Source organism: Gasterosteus aculeatus, chromosome 8 (genome assembly GCF_964276395.1).
Source record: "Gasterosteus aculeatus chromosome 8, fGasAcu3.hap1.1, whole genome shotgun sequence".
NCBI lineage: Eukaryota > Metazoa > Chordata > Actinopteri > Perciformes > Gasterosteidae > Gasterosteus > Gasterosteus aculeatus.
In genome coordinates, this window is record NC_135695.1 from 6,457,826 (window position 1) to 6,475,224 (window position 17,399).

Here is a 17,399-nt window from a genome sequence, read left to right on the forward strand (position 1 = left end):
ACACACACACACACACACAGAGAGAGAGAGAGAGAAAGTCATCGAGCTGGAAGTTCACTGCAGAAAACGCAGCGAACGAAAGGTGCAGGTCACAGGACTTTTGCTGACCACTCGACGCGATGGGCTTTTATTTTGAAGCATTTCCTGTATTGTGCTTTTTTCGAGGAGGCACACTGGATCTACCTGTTCGGCTCCACAAACGCTGGCAGAGCCGGCTTGTTTACAGTGGGATATTGAGTGAGTCGGGGGCTCGAGTGGAGTGGAGTCGGATGTGGTTCACACATTCCACCAGAGACTCAGATTACACTGCAGGAAACACCGGCCCTGCAAGACACACACTGCCTGCCTGTGATTTATAAACACACCGCTCTATGGGACACACACACACACACACACACACACACACACATTCAAATCTCAGCGACTCGCTCTGAGCCGGTGCTACACCTCCATCCCTCGCTCACTTTCCTCCTTTCCTCTCCTTCCTTCCTGCCTTTCCGGTCATTCTCAAACTCTGGGTTCGCAGCGCCGCGCACGCCGTCTCTCCTTCTGTTGCCGATCACAATTGAGACACCGCAGGGTCGCCGTCATCCCACAACGATGTCCTTTCATTGATTTTGTGAGTATCTTAAGTTGTAATAACAATGAAAGGATCTTCCAGAAGTGATTTAAATATTGATGAATTCAACTCAGAGATGTTAGCATACGTCACAGTGGCCTTATTCCACCTATCAGCTGTATTCACAGGGAGCCTTTTATTCACTAGCATCCCGTCCTCAATCAGCATACAGCTGTAAGCGTTATGGTTCAACACCTTCTGCCCACACTGCCTTCAATGAAAGATTTCTGTAGGGAGTTTGTCCTCGATGGGATTCTGACCGTATAAGTCGTATCGGCCGTAATAACCTGACTGAGCTGATGCCTCAGTGAAAACACGCAGTGCAGCCAGAAGGATGAACTCAATGCAGAACTCTGCTGGATTTATTGGCATTGTTTTGCATATGAGACAGTTGTTCTCATTAGTGCAGGGTCGGGTGAAATGATGATCTGCTGTGGGAGAACATACAGAAACTGTCTTTGCACAGCTTCCACTCCCTCCCCCCGATGCACGCCAATGATCAGGACTCTTCCTGGCAGCATTGACTAGGAAGAATGTTGAAACAACCTGATTTTTCAAGTATTTACTTTGACATTGCAACTTCAACGTCGTGGACATCTCCCACTTTCTATATTGAATTAAGAAATATTATGCATTGCAGTTTACTGTGTAATGAACTTGCACAATTTCATTCGTTATTTCCTGGGAAAGGATATAATCCATGTTGCCCAAACAAGGGAGCATGGTATTTTAACAATCTTATTGGAGTAGGAAGCAGAAGGGTTTAAAGGGGAATATAATCACTGAATACTGCACACAGAACCAGATATAACCTTTAGCAGATAAAGTACATTTGGAATGATTTATTTTTATTCTATGTCTCGTAATTGTCGCATTACCAACCGACATTCAAAACAGAAAACAGCATCATTTATAAAACTGTCAGAGTGGTGTAGGTTCACTTCAGTTCAGCCAGGGGGGTTGAGGTCTGACTCCCTGCCCAGACCCTCCCCCTTTCTCCCCCATCCGACAGCCCAACGGCCATGCTCCCCGAAGTCGCTCAGTGGAGAACTCTGGGTAATCAAGCCCAGCTGGGACCAGGGGGCAAAGAGACAGGCTGACGCGTCTCTCCCTTTTCTCCCTCGCCCTGTCAGCGAGGCTCGCTCTCCCTCTCTCCTCTTTCCACCCCGCCTGGCAGGTCTCTCTCGTCAGGCGCGGCGCCGAGCCACGCCGGCTGATAGCGCAGGAATCCTGGCCCACAATCCTCGGTGCTCGGAGATACGCCTATCCATCACACCGCCGACGCCACGGTGCAAATGACCCAAACCCAGGAACCCGGCGACTCCGAGGCCCTCGGGGAGCCGCCCGTGCAGCCTGAAGTAGAACCGGAGGCGGTCCAGCGTTAGCGAGGACGTTCTGCACTGTGTGCCGCCATCTTTGTCAATGCTCCTTTATATTCGTGCACCTTCATATCGAACGCGTCTCTCGGTTTCTCCCTGGCAGCAGCAGCGGGTCAGTCAGTGTGTTGGACTGCGGAGGGCCCCAGGGTGGTTCCGCTCTGACGGTAGGAGGAAACTCCTTCAGGAAATACCAAACTGCCAGACGCGCACACACAATCTCCCTTCTCCTGAAAGCAGAGTAAAGCTTGTGCACAAACGGCTCGGGTTAAGAGGCCCCGCGCTCTTCGTTCACTTCAGCACCGTCAGACCCAGTCTGACACTCTCAGCTGTGATAGTTTGCGTGCTTAACCTGTGGTGTCACACAAGCCGGGTTTATTTTTTATTGCATCAATTAGGGCTCAATTAACCAGTAAATCTCAGTAGAATCTGCCCGAGAGGCCAACCTGTCACCTCGAACCAGTAAGAGTTGATAAGAGTTATGTGTTTCCAGTATTTAAGAATGGCGTGAAGTGGCATAGGAAGATTTGCGAGGCACTTTTGTAAAATAATTTACATAAATGAACTAACGCTGCTGGGCGTGTCTGTGGTTTTATTCGTCAAGGTCCGGTTTGCAGAGGGGAAGGAGGAGAGAGCAGACCTGTGTATCTTAAAAGATGAGTCATGTCCTCCTCCCCTGGCATATTCAAATTCTTATAGGGTAGTGATGTTTAGTTTTCTTCTTGAGATCGTAATGGGTTAAAACAATAAAATGGCAAATGGGAAAACAAACTACTTATTTGTAAATGAAACGTTTATGGCAGTGGATATAGGGACATTGTAACACTGACAAAATCAACGTATTTAAGTAAATCTTCTGATGTAAAGTAATGTAATGGAAATCAAAGTAAGTTAAGTAATGACATTGAAGTTGGGAACTGTGCAAAAACTTTCCATAAGAATGTTTCAAACCAAAGTGCAAACAACATGTGTTTTCCCACCTTGGAAAACTCGAGGGGTTTGTTCACATGATCGGGTCGGGGGGTTTCCAGGAACCTTTTTTAATTTAGTGGGCTTCATACTTTCAGCTGAAGCATCAGACACACAACACGCCTGGGTCTCTCGTCCTGAGCTGTTGAGGTGTTTGCGTTGCCATCTGGTTTGCACTTGCTACTAGTCACAAACCTTTCCGTTCCTACGTCATATCTTCTTCGCTGTCTTTCTGATGCTGCACGTCTCGCTCTCTCTCTCCCCCTCGCTTCCACCCTGTGAGTCTGCTTGTAACCTGAGCTGTTCGGGGGGCGTGGTTCAAACACAGCGTATTTTTAGGTCCCGCCCCCCTTCCCACTGGTTTAAGGGACGGCCAGTACCAGTAACTTCAGTAATTTATTGTCTCTTACTGATCTGACTATTACTAAATATGAGCTTGCTGCACTATTATTATTATTATTTGATTGTAGAATTGTCTTGTGTAAAGTTCAGTCTCATTTACGGTCAGAATATTTTCAGGTTTAATGCCATGTGATACAAGCTCAGCTGACGCAGCCCAGGTTCCCTTCCCAGCTCTTCTCGATCACAAACCTCTGGCGAGGCTCCTCCTGGTCATGACCTCGCAGCAAAAGTAATTCATATATTTGAACTGTTGTACTTTACGGTGGGCTAGTTTCTGCTGGCCTGATTTTGCGCATCCTTCCAGATTACACCATATTTGGCGTGTTTTCATTTGCAGTCCAGCACTGTCTAACAGGAAAAATGCTGTGATATTGACTGCACGCTTTTTAAAACGCATTCCACGGTACCGTTTGTCTGAAAGGCACCTCTGTGTGTGTGTGTGTGTGTGTGTGTGTGCGCGTTTCCAGGCTGCAGCTCTTTGGCTGACCACGGGAAGTTCTAATCAGCAGCACGTCGTGGCTGCTACCTTCCCTTTCCCCTGGTGACCTCCTCCACACCCGTCTCTTTCCACAATAGAGATACCAGGATCACATTACAGACTGAGGGTTAAAGGTCAATCCCATTTTTCAGGCCTCTCTGTCCCTTTTTTCGCATTACGGATCCTTTCTCAGGGGTTAAAGCCTCCCGTCACCTAAATTCACATCAGTTCACGCGTGGCGAGGGAGTGGTATCCGTCGGAAACCCTCCGTCTTCTCTTCAACCCCCCCCTCTTCCTCCTTCTCCGTCGTCCACACAACCTTTTTAGTGTCCCTTGACGGACAGTTCTCTGATCTCAGGGCACACTCACACAAAGACATAGACATGGTTAGGAACACGGTTAAAACACTGCCGGCCTCTTTGTGTCATTGTGTTGGCGTGTCTCTGTTACACCCCGGTTAAAGTCTGCATTTCCCTGCTGCAGAGGATTGAGTTACTGGGAGGCAACGCTGAGCCCGCGATGACCTCCTGCAAAGGAAACCAACCATTTTACAATAATAATGCAATGCAGAAGGATATATTTTGGGCACCCAGGGTTCTGCAAGTTAAAGCCTTGCTCATATTATGCACAATTAGCCCTTTCTCTAGTGCAGTGACTTAATGTGTTCCTGGAGGCTTTTAAAAAGCTGGACTTTTAAGATCCTTTAGAGCCATTGGTGCAAGGTTGTTACTTGCATTTCTGTATTTCAAAAAAGTTGGACTACACCCCAATTTGTAATTCTTTGGTCTGCACACTATGTTTTTCTATAATTCTGCTCAATTTGGTCTCTGCACTGTGTTGGCTGCATGTTGTATTCCCTTTTGTGGATGTTTGTTCAAATCATTGTTGTGTAGTGACGAAACGTCTACTTGACCAGTGACCAAGTCTACTCAAGTAGCCAGAACCCTCATTTATCATAACGTTTTCACCAAATGATGTGTGACTGCCTGGCTTTATTTTGACATTCTGACTGTGTTTCGTTTGCAAGTGCAAAGTGTTCTGAATCTACAGCTCAGATTCAAACCTTCTTCTTCCTAGTTGTTGTCTTATGGATATTAAAGTATTTAGAGTAAGGGTCAGAGAACAGTGTGAAACAGTGAAAAATGGCACAGTGAAAAACAAAAACCCACAGCAGCGAGGACATGTCCTGTGAGGACATCAACGTGGAAGTGGGAATCAGCAGTGGTAAAAAAAATAAAAAAAACACTCTTGTCACCAGCAACTTGGCAACCGTCACCGTGTGGCCCATTCGGAGAAAGAGTCAAACCAGCCACTTAGCGTGATATACACACGGCTGACAGCAGAGCAGTGCTTTAAATCATGGCTTCTATGCTACAGAAAACCGCACCCAGACTTAATATGAGCACCAGTCCTTCAATACCAATCTGCTTTTTGATCATGTTGTGGCTGCTTAATCCTTCTAATTAGGCTTTCAAACCGACAGGGGAGCAAGAGCTTAGTGTCGTTGGCTCTGACAAGAGACAATCTGCACACAAGAGTCATGTTAATAAAGCGTCATTAAGTGGAACTGAACAAAGGGAGCGCGGCTCCATTAGGAGCGACGGATAGTCGCGTGGACGATGGCAGAGGAAGTGGCGCTCATCAGATGTGATGATGGATACGCGAGTACAGACATGACGGACATACTGCCAAACAGTAGAGAGCGGTCGTTGCCACGGCTAAACACTCCAGTGAATGCAGTCATTTTAAATGCACGTGGCTCTGATGACGGACGCACACACATCTGAGGCGTGTTTGAAACTAACGTCTTTGCGGTTAACCACAAATCTGTAATAGGTCAAGTTCAAATGAAAACAGCCAATAAAACATCTGCGGACAACAGCAGTGCACGTTCACTGACGTCCAGGCTGAGTAGTAGGTTCCACTTCACAGTCATATGAGCCACTGAACCATCGAGCAGGACAAGTGACACATCATCAAAGGAACAGCTGTGTGGCACGCGCCTTGCAAAGTGAGAGGACTCAATACTATGAAAATATATTCAATTTTAAAGGGCAAAGGGAAAAAACTGGATTGAAGGTCCTAGCCTAAAAAACAACGCTCACCTGGACTAGATGGGTGATGATATATGTAGATTTAATCCACTATTTCTTCACTGAAAGGTTTTTGGGGTTGTGAGTCATTAAAAGTCATATTCAGACATTCCGGAAAACGGTCCAAATGCTGTTATGGACACAGCAATTGTGTCTACGGCAGAACATGTGCGACCACCTCCTACAGCCTTGTCTTTTATGGTTTTATGGTTTTCCGTCCAGAGCAGCAGAGCGCCCGGCTGTCAGCAGTCTTTCCAGACAGCAGAAGTCAAGGTGAGGGGAAAAAACAAAAAGAAAACGGCTTCACTGGGAACCGTCTTGGAAAAGGACATCCAATTCCTCCCCATTATACAGAAACCTTTTCAAAATAATTCTAATATTTCATGCTCCCTCCGTGTGAAAGTACCGCGTACCTCTGCCAAACGTCCAAACGCTGCACTGACGGCCTTTTTGTGTGTCAAGTGCCATAAATTCAGCCAATGGAGCTCCACGAAGCTTGTTCAAGGGATAAATCTTACCGCTCATAAAAGCCATTTGCTCCTTTATGTCGGTCTGGTGTTCAGACATTCACCTCAATCCATCAACGCTGCAAACTGTCAGAACGCCGGGGGCCTCTCCTTACCTCACATTTCCCCTTATCACCGGCTTCTACCAAGAGGAATCCGTGGAATCCTGGAGCTCAGCGCGTTCGCCAACCCCCCATAGGACACGGCTAAACGAGCTCCTTTTTAAAAACACAGACTAATTCCTGACACATGAATCGCACCGATTGATCGCAGATGCCGGCGCTAACTACTGCGGCGGAGAGGCGAGAGTGGAATAAACCAACAAAATTGGACAATGACGTGCGAATCTGAGCGCTGGAACAACGTCTAGCGCGGCGACATCGTTGTGCGCGGGGTAGACGCGCCGACCGCCACCTCTTCTTGTTTTAAGACCTATAGTGCTGTATAGGAACTCCACCCAGCGGAATGGGCTGACTTTGCTGCCTCAGCGCTTCCATCCAAATGGCTGCGGTTCAGTTAGAGGTCTCGCTGCCTTGGCCCCGACGCGAAGCACCTCGGAGAGCCAGCAGTCCTAACTGGCCCCTGGCTTCCTCCGCCGGCCTCTGATTGACACCACTGCAGTGCCAGAGACGTAAAGTAGGATAATAATAGCTGCTCATTCCTCCCCTATCCCATACGGCCCCGACCAGACCGGCACGCACTGTCCAAATGCATATAACGTTGCATGATAAGAGGCGATTACCTTGGTCTACAGCCTGAAATCAGATCCATCTCATCAACTGTTTTGCAAGTCACGAGAACTCGGTGGGTCACGGACTCAGTCTGATGCTTTTTATGGCAACTTTGTAATATAAGCAAAACGAGAGGAGCGTCATTTTTTCCCTTTGGTTCTTCTGGTTATGATAATACTGTTGTTAAAAATGTGAGTCAAAAATAGCTTGCGTAGCGTATAACTAAAATTCAAGTTTGAAGGGGAAAAAATGAAGGCCGGCATTCCCTTCATTTTGAAAATCTACAAATTGTCCCATTGATAATGATTAATCTTTGGATTACTACATGTTGTCTTGGGGGGATTCAGCTCTGAGATATTTACAGTAAAGCCAAACGTGTCGATTGTTCACAAATACACTATAGACTGAAACAAAGCTGTGACATTATACAATTGTGTGCGTTCGCCACTAACGCATAAAAATTGAGTTGACCTTCTGACAAGTGTTTGCGGAGACCAGAGTGAAAAAGGTGCAGCAGGACACTAAACTCCTTTATAGACTTTCCCTAACTCCTCTCTTTATTACGGTAGGATTGGCAGGCATGTATGTTTGAGACCATAACCATGCTGATGTTTATGGCCTGTGTTGTTCTGTAGACATTAACTTGAAGGGGAGACTTTGAGTGTTCCTTATTGTAGATACTTGCACTGTTGCCATGGGACTGTATATCTATAAGAAAGCCGGTGGTTAAAATGCTATATTAACCCAAAGGAATAATGGCCACAAAAATGAAAATAAGACCCACATTGTAAAATGTGCCTGGAAGAAGTAGAATATAAAAACAGCTGATAGGTTGAAGAGCATCTTGGGCTTTTAAAAGACATCTCAACTGGCTGTCTGAAGAGCAGTCCAAGGTAGTACTGGGAACCTGGGAAGAAGTCAGGATATTTCAGGCTTCATTAAAAAGCAGGCATGACGCAACAAAGCAGGCCAATTGTTCAAATCTTCTCTGGGGCACCGGCACCAAAGTGTATGAGTTACTGCCTGCCAGGAGCCGTTATGTCAGGGTGGGGGGGGCGGGCATACCTGTTTTTCTCATTGCCAGGATAAAGACGTTCCTCCGCTGACAGCGTGGTTGCTGCAGTCTTACCGTTTTGTCGACGAGTTGGCCACCGGCGTTGGTGCAATCTACGACGAGCAAGTTGAGGAGGCGAAAGCAGTAAATGGTGTTGCACCAACATCTGCTGAAAGACTGGACATCGACTATGACAGAGCTCGCTTGGTCCTCCCCGAATCAAAAGACACCGTAAAACTTATCCTGGCTGTGGAGACGGCACTACGAGGATTCCGGGGGGGGGAGATTTATGAGGTCTGGAGCGCCAGCACGGAGTCGAATGAAACCCAACACCAGCTTTGTTTCTTCAACGAGGCCTAAGGACACGGCACCCAGCGTCTGCTGCTATAGGACACCCTCCGGACTACACAGGTGTCACTCCGCTTCAACAAAGTGCTTGTCGCGTGGTCCGGCCCCCTCTTCCGAACACTATTTTGGCATGGAAGTGCGGAAAAGTGTCCAAAAGCTGGAGGCGTCATCACCATTTGAATGACTGCGGATGCAATAGGGTCGGATTCTCGCCTCACTCCTGAGTGCCGCTCTTACAAAAACGTTTGCTCTGCCACGTAGACGTGTGACACCTTTGTACAAACTTCTGCGGTTCACCTTGAGCAGAAGTTCTCCTTGAGGTCCCTGCTCGGTTCCACCTCGGCTGAAACATTTGGTCTAGGCTGCTCTAGTTTTCATTCGCTCCACTTCTTGAAATGCTGTAGGTTTCTAATGCTTTAACACAGGAGCCCTTGTTTTTTAATAGTGCTCTACAAATTAGGATAAATAAAGGATATTAAGTTTGTTCAAAAGAACAAAGTACAGACCTGTTCTATAGGAGAGCCCCCCCTCCACTCCCTGATATAATGGTGGGGGAAACACTGGGATGCGTGCTGTCCCGCCGCTGCTTTTATGTCCCAACACCGTTGAGCGACAGATTGCATACTACAGCTGAGGGGTCTTTTATTACATTCTATTTCAGACACAATTATACTTTTTGCGATTCTGCAAAATTGCTATTTCTCCCCCTCATTTAAAAAAAAAAAACGGATTGATGAAACTACTATTTGTTTTTCAAGAATTTAAGTCCATGTATATTCAGGGACAATAGGTGATGCGGGTGGCAGAATACTACCCATTGAACTCTTGAACTCACTTTTCCCATTTAAATGTTTTCTTCAAGCCGTCTTGAAAATAAAGCTCTTTTCCACTTTGTTCAACATCATACATATCATGTCTCTGCTCGTTGTAACACCTCATTTAAACTATATGATGCTTACACTGAATGAATTATTTTAGCCACCATGTTTTTATGGCTGCACAATAACATCATTTGGAAACGTGTGCTTTTCTACAAACTTGCAAAGTGAGAGCAACAACATCTGGCTGTAAAACATGCGTTTGTAACAATGGTCCGTATTGAAAAGGGTTTTGCTTAAACAAACTTTGGCATACCAGTAGTACACATTTAGTTTTTCTTGGTCCTCCGCATACAATGAAAAAGTAAAGAGCCGCTAGCATTCAGTCTTGTGGACTATGTAAACATATGAGTAGTACGTTTCAGAAGAAAGATAAATGGAGCCTTTTCTCCGCAGCGTTTACATGGAAACACACGATAGTGAGAAATCCACTGGAAAGCATCCCGTCGTGGTCTCAAGCTAGCCACCGCTTTCAAACAAGGTTTTGGTTCCTGTGTCCAGCTTTGCTCGGCTCCTGCCAAAGCCCGCTGCGCCAGACTCACGACGTCATTGACCCAAGTAAGGCAGGTTGCAACACTTAATCACAAAGCCGCAAGGAATGCATTCAGCATCACCCAGCGATGATATCTAACTCTGGTATCCAAGGGTGGAATTGTCCTTTAAGCTTAATAAAGCTCGGTACAAAACATAATTAAGCAACCGGATTGGTCACGTTGATGAGGGTGTCGTCTCCTGGATCACAGGAACTATTGTCTGAGCTCCTCGTCCGATGACGACAGGAATGATGACGGATGCGAATATGCGGCCCGCGGGGAATTGGTTGCGTACGTCTCACTGCTGGAGTGACAGCCGTCCGAAGCGAGAAGGAAGTAAACACACACATGCAAAGGCGCTCAGACAGGCGGTTGACAGATGCCTAGGTGTGGTGTGTCAATCGGGCTATTGTTAGGGGCCGATTTGAAGGCTTTGTATGCTTACCTGCAGCCTCAATAGAAGAAGAAAAAATAGGCCTGTCAACTGACAAAATTCTTACAACCCACAATCAGCATTTGGTGCCAGTTTCTGCCGCGCTGTGAGAACGCTTTCATTTATGCATTCTTTCTAAGCAGCTTGTCTTTAGAGGAAAGCTCAAATGCAGCAGAGAACTTTGACTGTCAATAAAAAGAACGATGGCACCACTAAGCAGCGACGACCTGGTTCGAGGCTGCAACAGGATGTGGCACAGGATGACAGGAAAAAGATAAGAGATTCATTTGATCACTGTCTTTCCACTCAGCGCCCAAACAGAGAAATAAAAGTCAGCCTCAAACCACAAAGTGTTTACCGTGGGGCTCACGTGCATGCAGCACACACGCTGCACACGCCAGCTCACACAGGCCGGCGCGGCAGCGCTCGGCGGTATGTAGCGCACCCACTTCTAACACTTGTTTGTTACACAGGAACAAACTTGCAGCAAACAAAAGAATGATCAACAGTCCACAGGTAGCCCGCTGTGAACGCCGCTTCGTGACTGTTGCAAATCTAGATCTCGCCCTTTTTTGACACATGGGAACGTCTGACATCAATTCCTCTGTGTCAATCAAATGCCGCCAACTTGTGCAACTGTGGACCGCAGCAATTTCAGTGGGTAATTTTGTGGTGAGGTATATTTGACAACCAATTTATCTTGGAAGTAATTGGAAGATTCCATTTTGGGCACTGGGAACTTTTTGAAACTGCGTTCACTCATTCAACTGCAGTTCTCCCTGCTTGTGTAAAAAGATAACAATTGGACAAAAATAAACCTGTAAATATACATTCCTGTGACTATTAGTTCCACACCTGCAGTACCGTGACTTGGCTTCAATCTAACCTCCAACCTAACCTGGTCTCCACAGACGGAGTGGGTGGCAGGTGATAAAGGGGGCAGCTGTCTGTCTGCGTTTCCTGACAGGAGGATAATCTCGCCTGGAAGGGCATTCCAGTGTTGCCGACCAGTGGTCGTTGCATCACTGCGACAGACACAGACACTAAGTGCGAAGGGGCGAGGACGTGGGCTGAGAAAATGGCCGTGGATGAGTTCTGTGAAACACTGATAGGATGGAGAGCGACAAAGAGAGATGGAGAGACCACCTTTCATCGCCACTTCTCCCGCTCCTCCGCTGCGTGAGAGGGTCGCCCACAAACCACGGCGCTGTCGCTCATCTCGCAGCAGCCAATGCCCCGCAGCGACAGATGAACTTGGGAGAACGGCAGCACGGATGCATTAGCACAGACACGCACGCGCGAGTGTCTACCTGCACATAGACACACACCAATGCAAATACATGCACAGACTAAGCTGTCTGGGAACATAATCGCCGCAGTCCAAAAACTACGTCTACATTAACAATCAGTGCTTCCAGAGCTGACTGGGAGTAATTAGGATCTGCAATGAATATTTCATCTTGAAGTTGAACAAAGCCTCGGCAGTAACGATCAGTCATGTGACACAAGTCGTTAGAAAACTTTCCGATCAGCTGAGTCTGCACTCTACATTTGGTTTCTTAAATCTTTGGCCAAATAAAACTTCTGCATTGGATACGTTGTGTTATAGGGAGCATTGAAGTGAAACAGGAATGACATTTAAGAGAAACCTTATTTCTTATTAATTGTATTTCTAGATTTTGTGTCGGACTATCGGTAAAATACTTTCCCTTGGGGTCGTGTTTATTGTACTTACAAGAAGCATTTACGACTAATTCTTGGAAATCATCAAGCTCACAAATCGCAACCTACCATATGGAGATATTTTTGATAATAATGGAATATTGCATTTACACAAAATGGTTTTACAAATTACAAAAAGTTTCCAAGTCACTGGGAATTATCTTCTATGGCTTTGGTGGAGCTTTGACAAGTCCGGGCAATAAAATAGCGAGAATGATGTCATAGAAATGCCACCAGAAATGATTTACGCAATACCTGCACTAGGATTGTTAGCTCATGAAGGCATCCATTTCAAGCGCACAGCGCTGACGGAGTTCAAAGGTCAACCTCTCGGCATCACAGGTCTCATAATAGGCTGTAACACACATTTCTAAGGACCCCCGCGGTCTCTGACAGTGTATATAGACGGTAACATTTCCAACTGCACCAGGAATGCTGGGAGTTGTAGTTTTGACTGCATTTTCGTTGTTTGACTTTTAAGGACTAAATGAAGAACATGTTTGCCTCTATTGCCAGTTTTGATCCTCCTTTTTTTTTGTTTCCTTTACGGTGCAATACAAAATGACAGCGGCGCCCATTTAACAGCACTTTTCTTTCAGTTTAATTGTTGTTCAGTGACATATTACGGCACAACCACCAACGCACGTACACACCCTGAAGCAGCGCTGATCCTCATTCATCTGTCGTACTTATTCACGCACCGATTATCAAGGTCAGCATTGCTGTAGTTCCAGCCTTAAAAATCTCTCAACGCGGTCTAAACGCAACTGTGAGAACCAGCCGATGGAAACCATGTGATGTCCACGGCCGGAGCCCTGCCTGGTCGCCTAGCAACCAAGAATGATCACAACGACAAAAGCATAACACGCCTCTGCAAAATGCAGGCCGAGGCCGCTCACCTGAGCCAAAAGTCAGTGCTGGCAAAACCCCCACAGGCTGACAAGTGTGATTGACAGCTGTGCAAAGGCATTTCAATGGGAACAAACAGCAGCCATGCCAGTTGGAGCAGTTAGATGCAGGTTTAGTCGCAACAACCTGGACGGCTTTGAAAATCTTTCGCTTTCAATCGGGACGTTTTTTTCCCCTGTTTAATGAGCACGATTCTCATCTAGTAAATAGCTTCTAAAACCACGTAGGCAAATTTGCCGTCACCTCATCCGCATTCTCATGGCTGTGTTTCCCAAATTCACACAGAAAAACACACACACTTGCACCACATGTGAAACACACCTGCATATTTAACCCCTCTTTTGCCCCCCCCGGGTTCCTCGCCCCTGTCCTCGGGGCTCGGGAGATAAATGAGCTTGTGTCAAACACACACACTGACAGGGATAATGATGAATTACATATATATTAGCACGCAGCCTGAGGACTCTCTCTTCTAACGTACACGCACACAAACACACACAAAGGCCACACACAGACGCACAAGACTGAACACAAAAACAGAAGGTCACACACGCACACACTTGATGACAGGTATTTCCACTTCAGGAGAGACAAAATGCTGAGCTGTGAGCCCGGTGTCACTCACTTCCTGTCTGAAGGGGTCAGAGGTTAAACACTCTTTAGTCTCTCTAACCTCTACCACAGAAATAAGTAGACAGTGAGACAGAGCAGAGAAATCGCCTGCTGTAATTGACCCGTTTCGCTCTCGTTATCCTGTTCCCTCCGAGCAACACATGTTGCAGGCAGTGAAGGAGGAGCTGCAGCGCGTTCTGCCTAATTCACCGGAACCCGGTCAGCAAAGTGCGAACTAGGACGGAAAAACATTAGCTTGTTCCAGATTGTTAAATGGGAATCTGTAACGTCGGATGAAGTCCGATGAAGATTGCAGCCTTGTGCTGCAGGTAATGTGAAATAATTATTCATTTCTTTGGAACAATTAAATGTGTCTTATGCACCCGTCTACCAAGACTTTTACCATGAAGTGGAGAAAAACCATAGAAATGAAGCAGTTTGATCTATAAAACATTAAATTAAAGTAGGACATTTGGCATCTTTCAGATACATCTCAGATCTCAACAGAAGCCATTTGGGGTTGTTATGGCCTGAAGTCGAAACCTTACAACTTCTCAGCAACCTTCAAACATATAATCAGCTGCTTAAGCCTGCAAGTGGTTGTTGGAAGTAGTTTCAGCTGTTTTGCCTACTGGGATGCGCCATTAGGTCCGGCCGGCATCAGCACTATGGAGAGTTTAGCCCATCTGTTCTTGAATCACAACAAGCTCTTGTGAAAGACACAAAGCGGTTTCTCCATTGGACCGTGTGTCTCAAAGAGTCTCGGTTAAGACCTTGAATGAATGAGCCGCCGTGCACAAAGGCCACAGGCCCAGGTGTGAGACCGGTGCTTCCATCGCCTCAGCAGTCAGTCAGCAGGGACTCCTCGCTAATCCTCCGCCATCACTCAATGGGATCTCAGCTCTAATCTCGCAAGGCCAAAGCTCAGCAGAGGGGAGCTGCTGGCTTTAAACTGAGAACCTGACGGCTAATCTCGACCACGACACCCCTGGGTAACCCTACACCCTCCCCGGGGGAGCAGCCACAATACCCCGGGGCCCTCGGCGATGAGAGAGAGACCTCCCAAATATCAGAGACACTTCAGGCCTCGGGGCGGACGGACGGACGGACGGAAAACGCGCTGGCTCAGATTTTTGGGGGGGGATTGACTGACTGACTGTTAAACACTAGAGCACTAAGTAATAAAAAAAGGCATTAGACAGACATTACCTTCTTCTATCGTACTGCAGAAACACTCGCCCTCACTTTAGTGAAGGAATGGTCAAGGTTGCTTTTCTGAATATGAGCTCCAACAATCAGGATGCAGCCTACATTACTCTTAAAGTGGATAAGCAGCATACAACAAGCAGCCCGAGGCTGCCCACTCCAGCCGTTACAGCTGATGAGTGTATGGTCTTAGACACAATGACAGATACATGCAGAGAGAACATATGTGGAAAAGGGAAATATGTGTTTTCTAATGAATTAAATAGAACTATTATTGCAAAAGACTTAATTCGGCAGCAGTTTGTTGACATGATAAACCGAACAACAAGCAAAAAGCTGAAAAAAAAAGAAACAAGCGCTCCAAAAAACAGCAGATATGGGAAATAATAAAATATAACAGAGCTAAGACATGGATAACCACCAGAATGTTTCTCAGGATATCAATAGTTAACTGGCGAGTTAGCTTTGGCCTGAGTTCATGAGAATTAAAAAAAGAAAATGTTAGTCATGGGGGTCTGTAGGCAAGTGTGTTAACTAAAGTGAATATCAACAACCATAACAATAAAGATGACCCATGAAACAAACGTTAAAAGAGCAACAAGAGAAATCAGACTCACCACTTCGGTAGGACGGAAGTATTTAGGGTCCACCTTCACATGGATCACTCCCGTCTCCTGGCAACGGCCAATCTCCTGCTCATCCTTTCCCTCCCACCTGGAAAGACACACCTTTGAGCATTTTCCCACAGCTGCTGGCAGGTTCAGCTGTCCTTTTCTCCGTCCCCGTGATCATGTCTCGTGCAGTTTGTTTCTTTAACGTGTCGTGCAGACAAAACATGCCCACTGTCTTTGTCTCCAACATGTCAGTGTCTTCCAGGACACAAGAAGGAGGTGAATAAGAGGTGAGACAGAGGCGGGGACCGAGACGTGGCACTGGGCGGGAGATTGAAGCCTGTAAAATTATGGCCTCTTTCACACGTGCAACCTGTTAGATCACTGGATGCACAGATGCCGTTAGATCTACAGTAAGACATTTATTTCCTTTTTATGTTTTTATTAAGAGGAATTTGGCTCTTTGTGTTTTGCTGCCTCGCCTTTGGATTGTTTTTAAAGTTTGAAACAGTTAAGAAATAATTAGTGATCATAAGTTATCCGTGACAGAAGTCTCACACTCTGGATCGAGTCCCTCCGAGTTCACGCTGTGACCTTCACAATAATGTGGCGGCAATTCCAATCAGACTGCAAACGTGTTGGAAGCCAAAAACATAAATGTCTGGAATAGCACTGCGTGCGTGTGCATCCACTCACACAATGGTCTTCCCCACATGTCTGAAGGCCTTCTCCACAAAGTCCCGCACACTGTGCACGTCCCCGGTCGCTATGACGAAATCCTCCGGCACCTCCTGCTGCAGCATCAGCCACATGGCCTGAAAGAGACGGAGAGACAGGACAGGGACACGGAGGTTAAACCACTGGGCGATCATAAAGACAGTTCAGAGCTCCGCGTTGGACGCCGGCTAGCCTGGTCCCGACAGACAGGAAGTGAACCTGCGACCTCCCGAGCGTGGGGCACTCGCCCGTACCTCTGTCCTGACGTCACCGCAGGGCCTCATGGGACAAATACCGTGGGAAAGGAGCACAGAGGGCTCCCGCAGGCCCAACGTGTCGCCGGCACACACAGAGAGCGCACACACACAGCGCGCACCTATGCACGCACACGCGCGACAGACTCGATCCGACCGCTTTAAATAACAAACGTTTAAGAGAAGGAGTTAGGTAGAAACTCCCAGAATAAAAGAACAGCAGCATCACATCCCGGCTTGAGTCTCTGACTCCCCGATGCAGGCGGGCAGTATATAGTAGATGAGCCTGTTTACCGCGGTGAAAGCTGATAGTCGGAATCGCTTAATGGACCCAGCTCTGTATTAAACAGTCAGCCAGGACTCTTCCTGGATCCGTAATATTTACAGTGAACCAGAGCCAGCCGGTCAGAGCTGCTGACCTCTGGCACGTCGAGTCTGAATCGAGGAGACTGATGGGACAAAGACAAATGCGCATATCGGCTCACATGCACATAACACAGGATCATAAAACTGATAACTGCGTCAGGTGCTAGCAGCCACACAGCGGCTGTCTTTGGAAAGGTGTGGAGACTGTTTTCTCTCCGCCTTTACCGAGGTTACTTAAACACTTTGCCGGTATCGCTCTCAGAGGATTGCGTCAGCGCTGTTTATGGGCTGTAGTTGGTTTTGCATCGAATAGTGTGAATGTGTGTGTGTGTAAATCGGTTCCATCCGGCCACATCAGGATGTTTTATGTGATGCAGCTGGACAGACTGTCTCTCTGAGCCCATTTAGCACATCATTGGTTCCCTCTGCAGCAGTACTCATAGGTGTGTCGTTTACAGAAACAGAAAAAAAAGACTAAAACACAAACTTTTAAGTAGAATCCCACACAAGCTTCAATGTCACTCACACCCAACAAATAAAATGCACGGGAGGGATTCTACGAAGGGTTCATCCTCTTGAGAG

The 17,399-nt window shown here is 46.8% G+C and overlaps 1 protein-coding gene across 1 annotated transcript in view; it reads right to left on the reverse strand.

The window, feature by feature from the left end:
• Positions 1 to 17,399, reverse strand: part of gmds (GDP-mannose 4,6-dehydratase) — a 118,644-nt gene that overhangs the window by 12,560 nt on the left and 88,685 nt on the right. Inside the window, exons 8-9 of the mRNA XM_040184300.2 lie at positions 16,177 to 16,295; positions 15,487 to 15,583 (exon numbers count right to left, since the gene is read on the reverse strand). Of these exons, the coding sequence (XP_040040234.1) occupies positions 15,487 to 15,583; positions 16,177 to 16,295 (216 nt within the window). The remainder of the gene's footprint in view (positions 1 to 15,486; positions 15,584 to 16,176; positions 16,296 to 17,399) is intronic.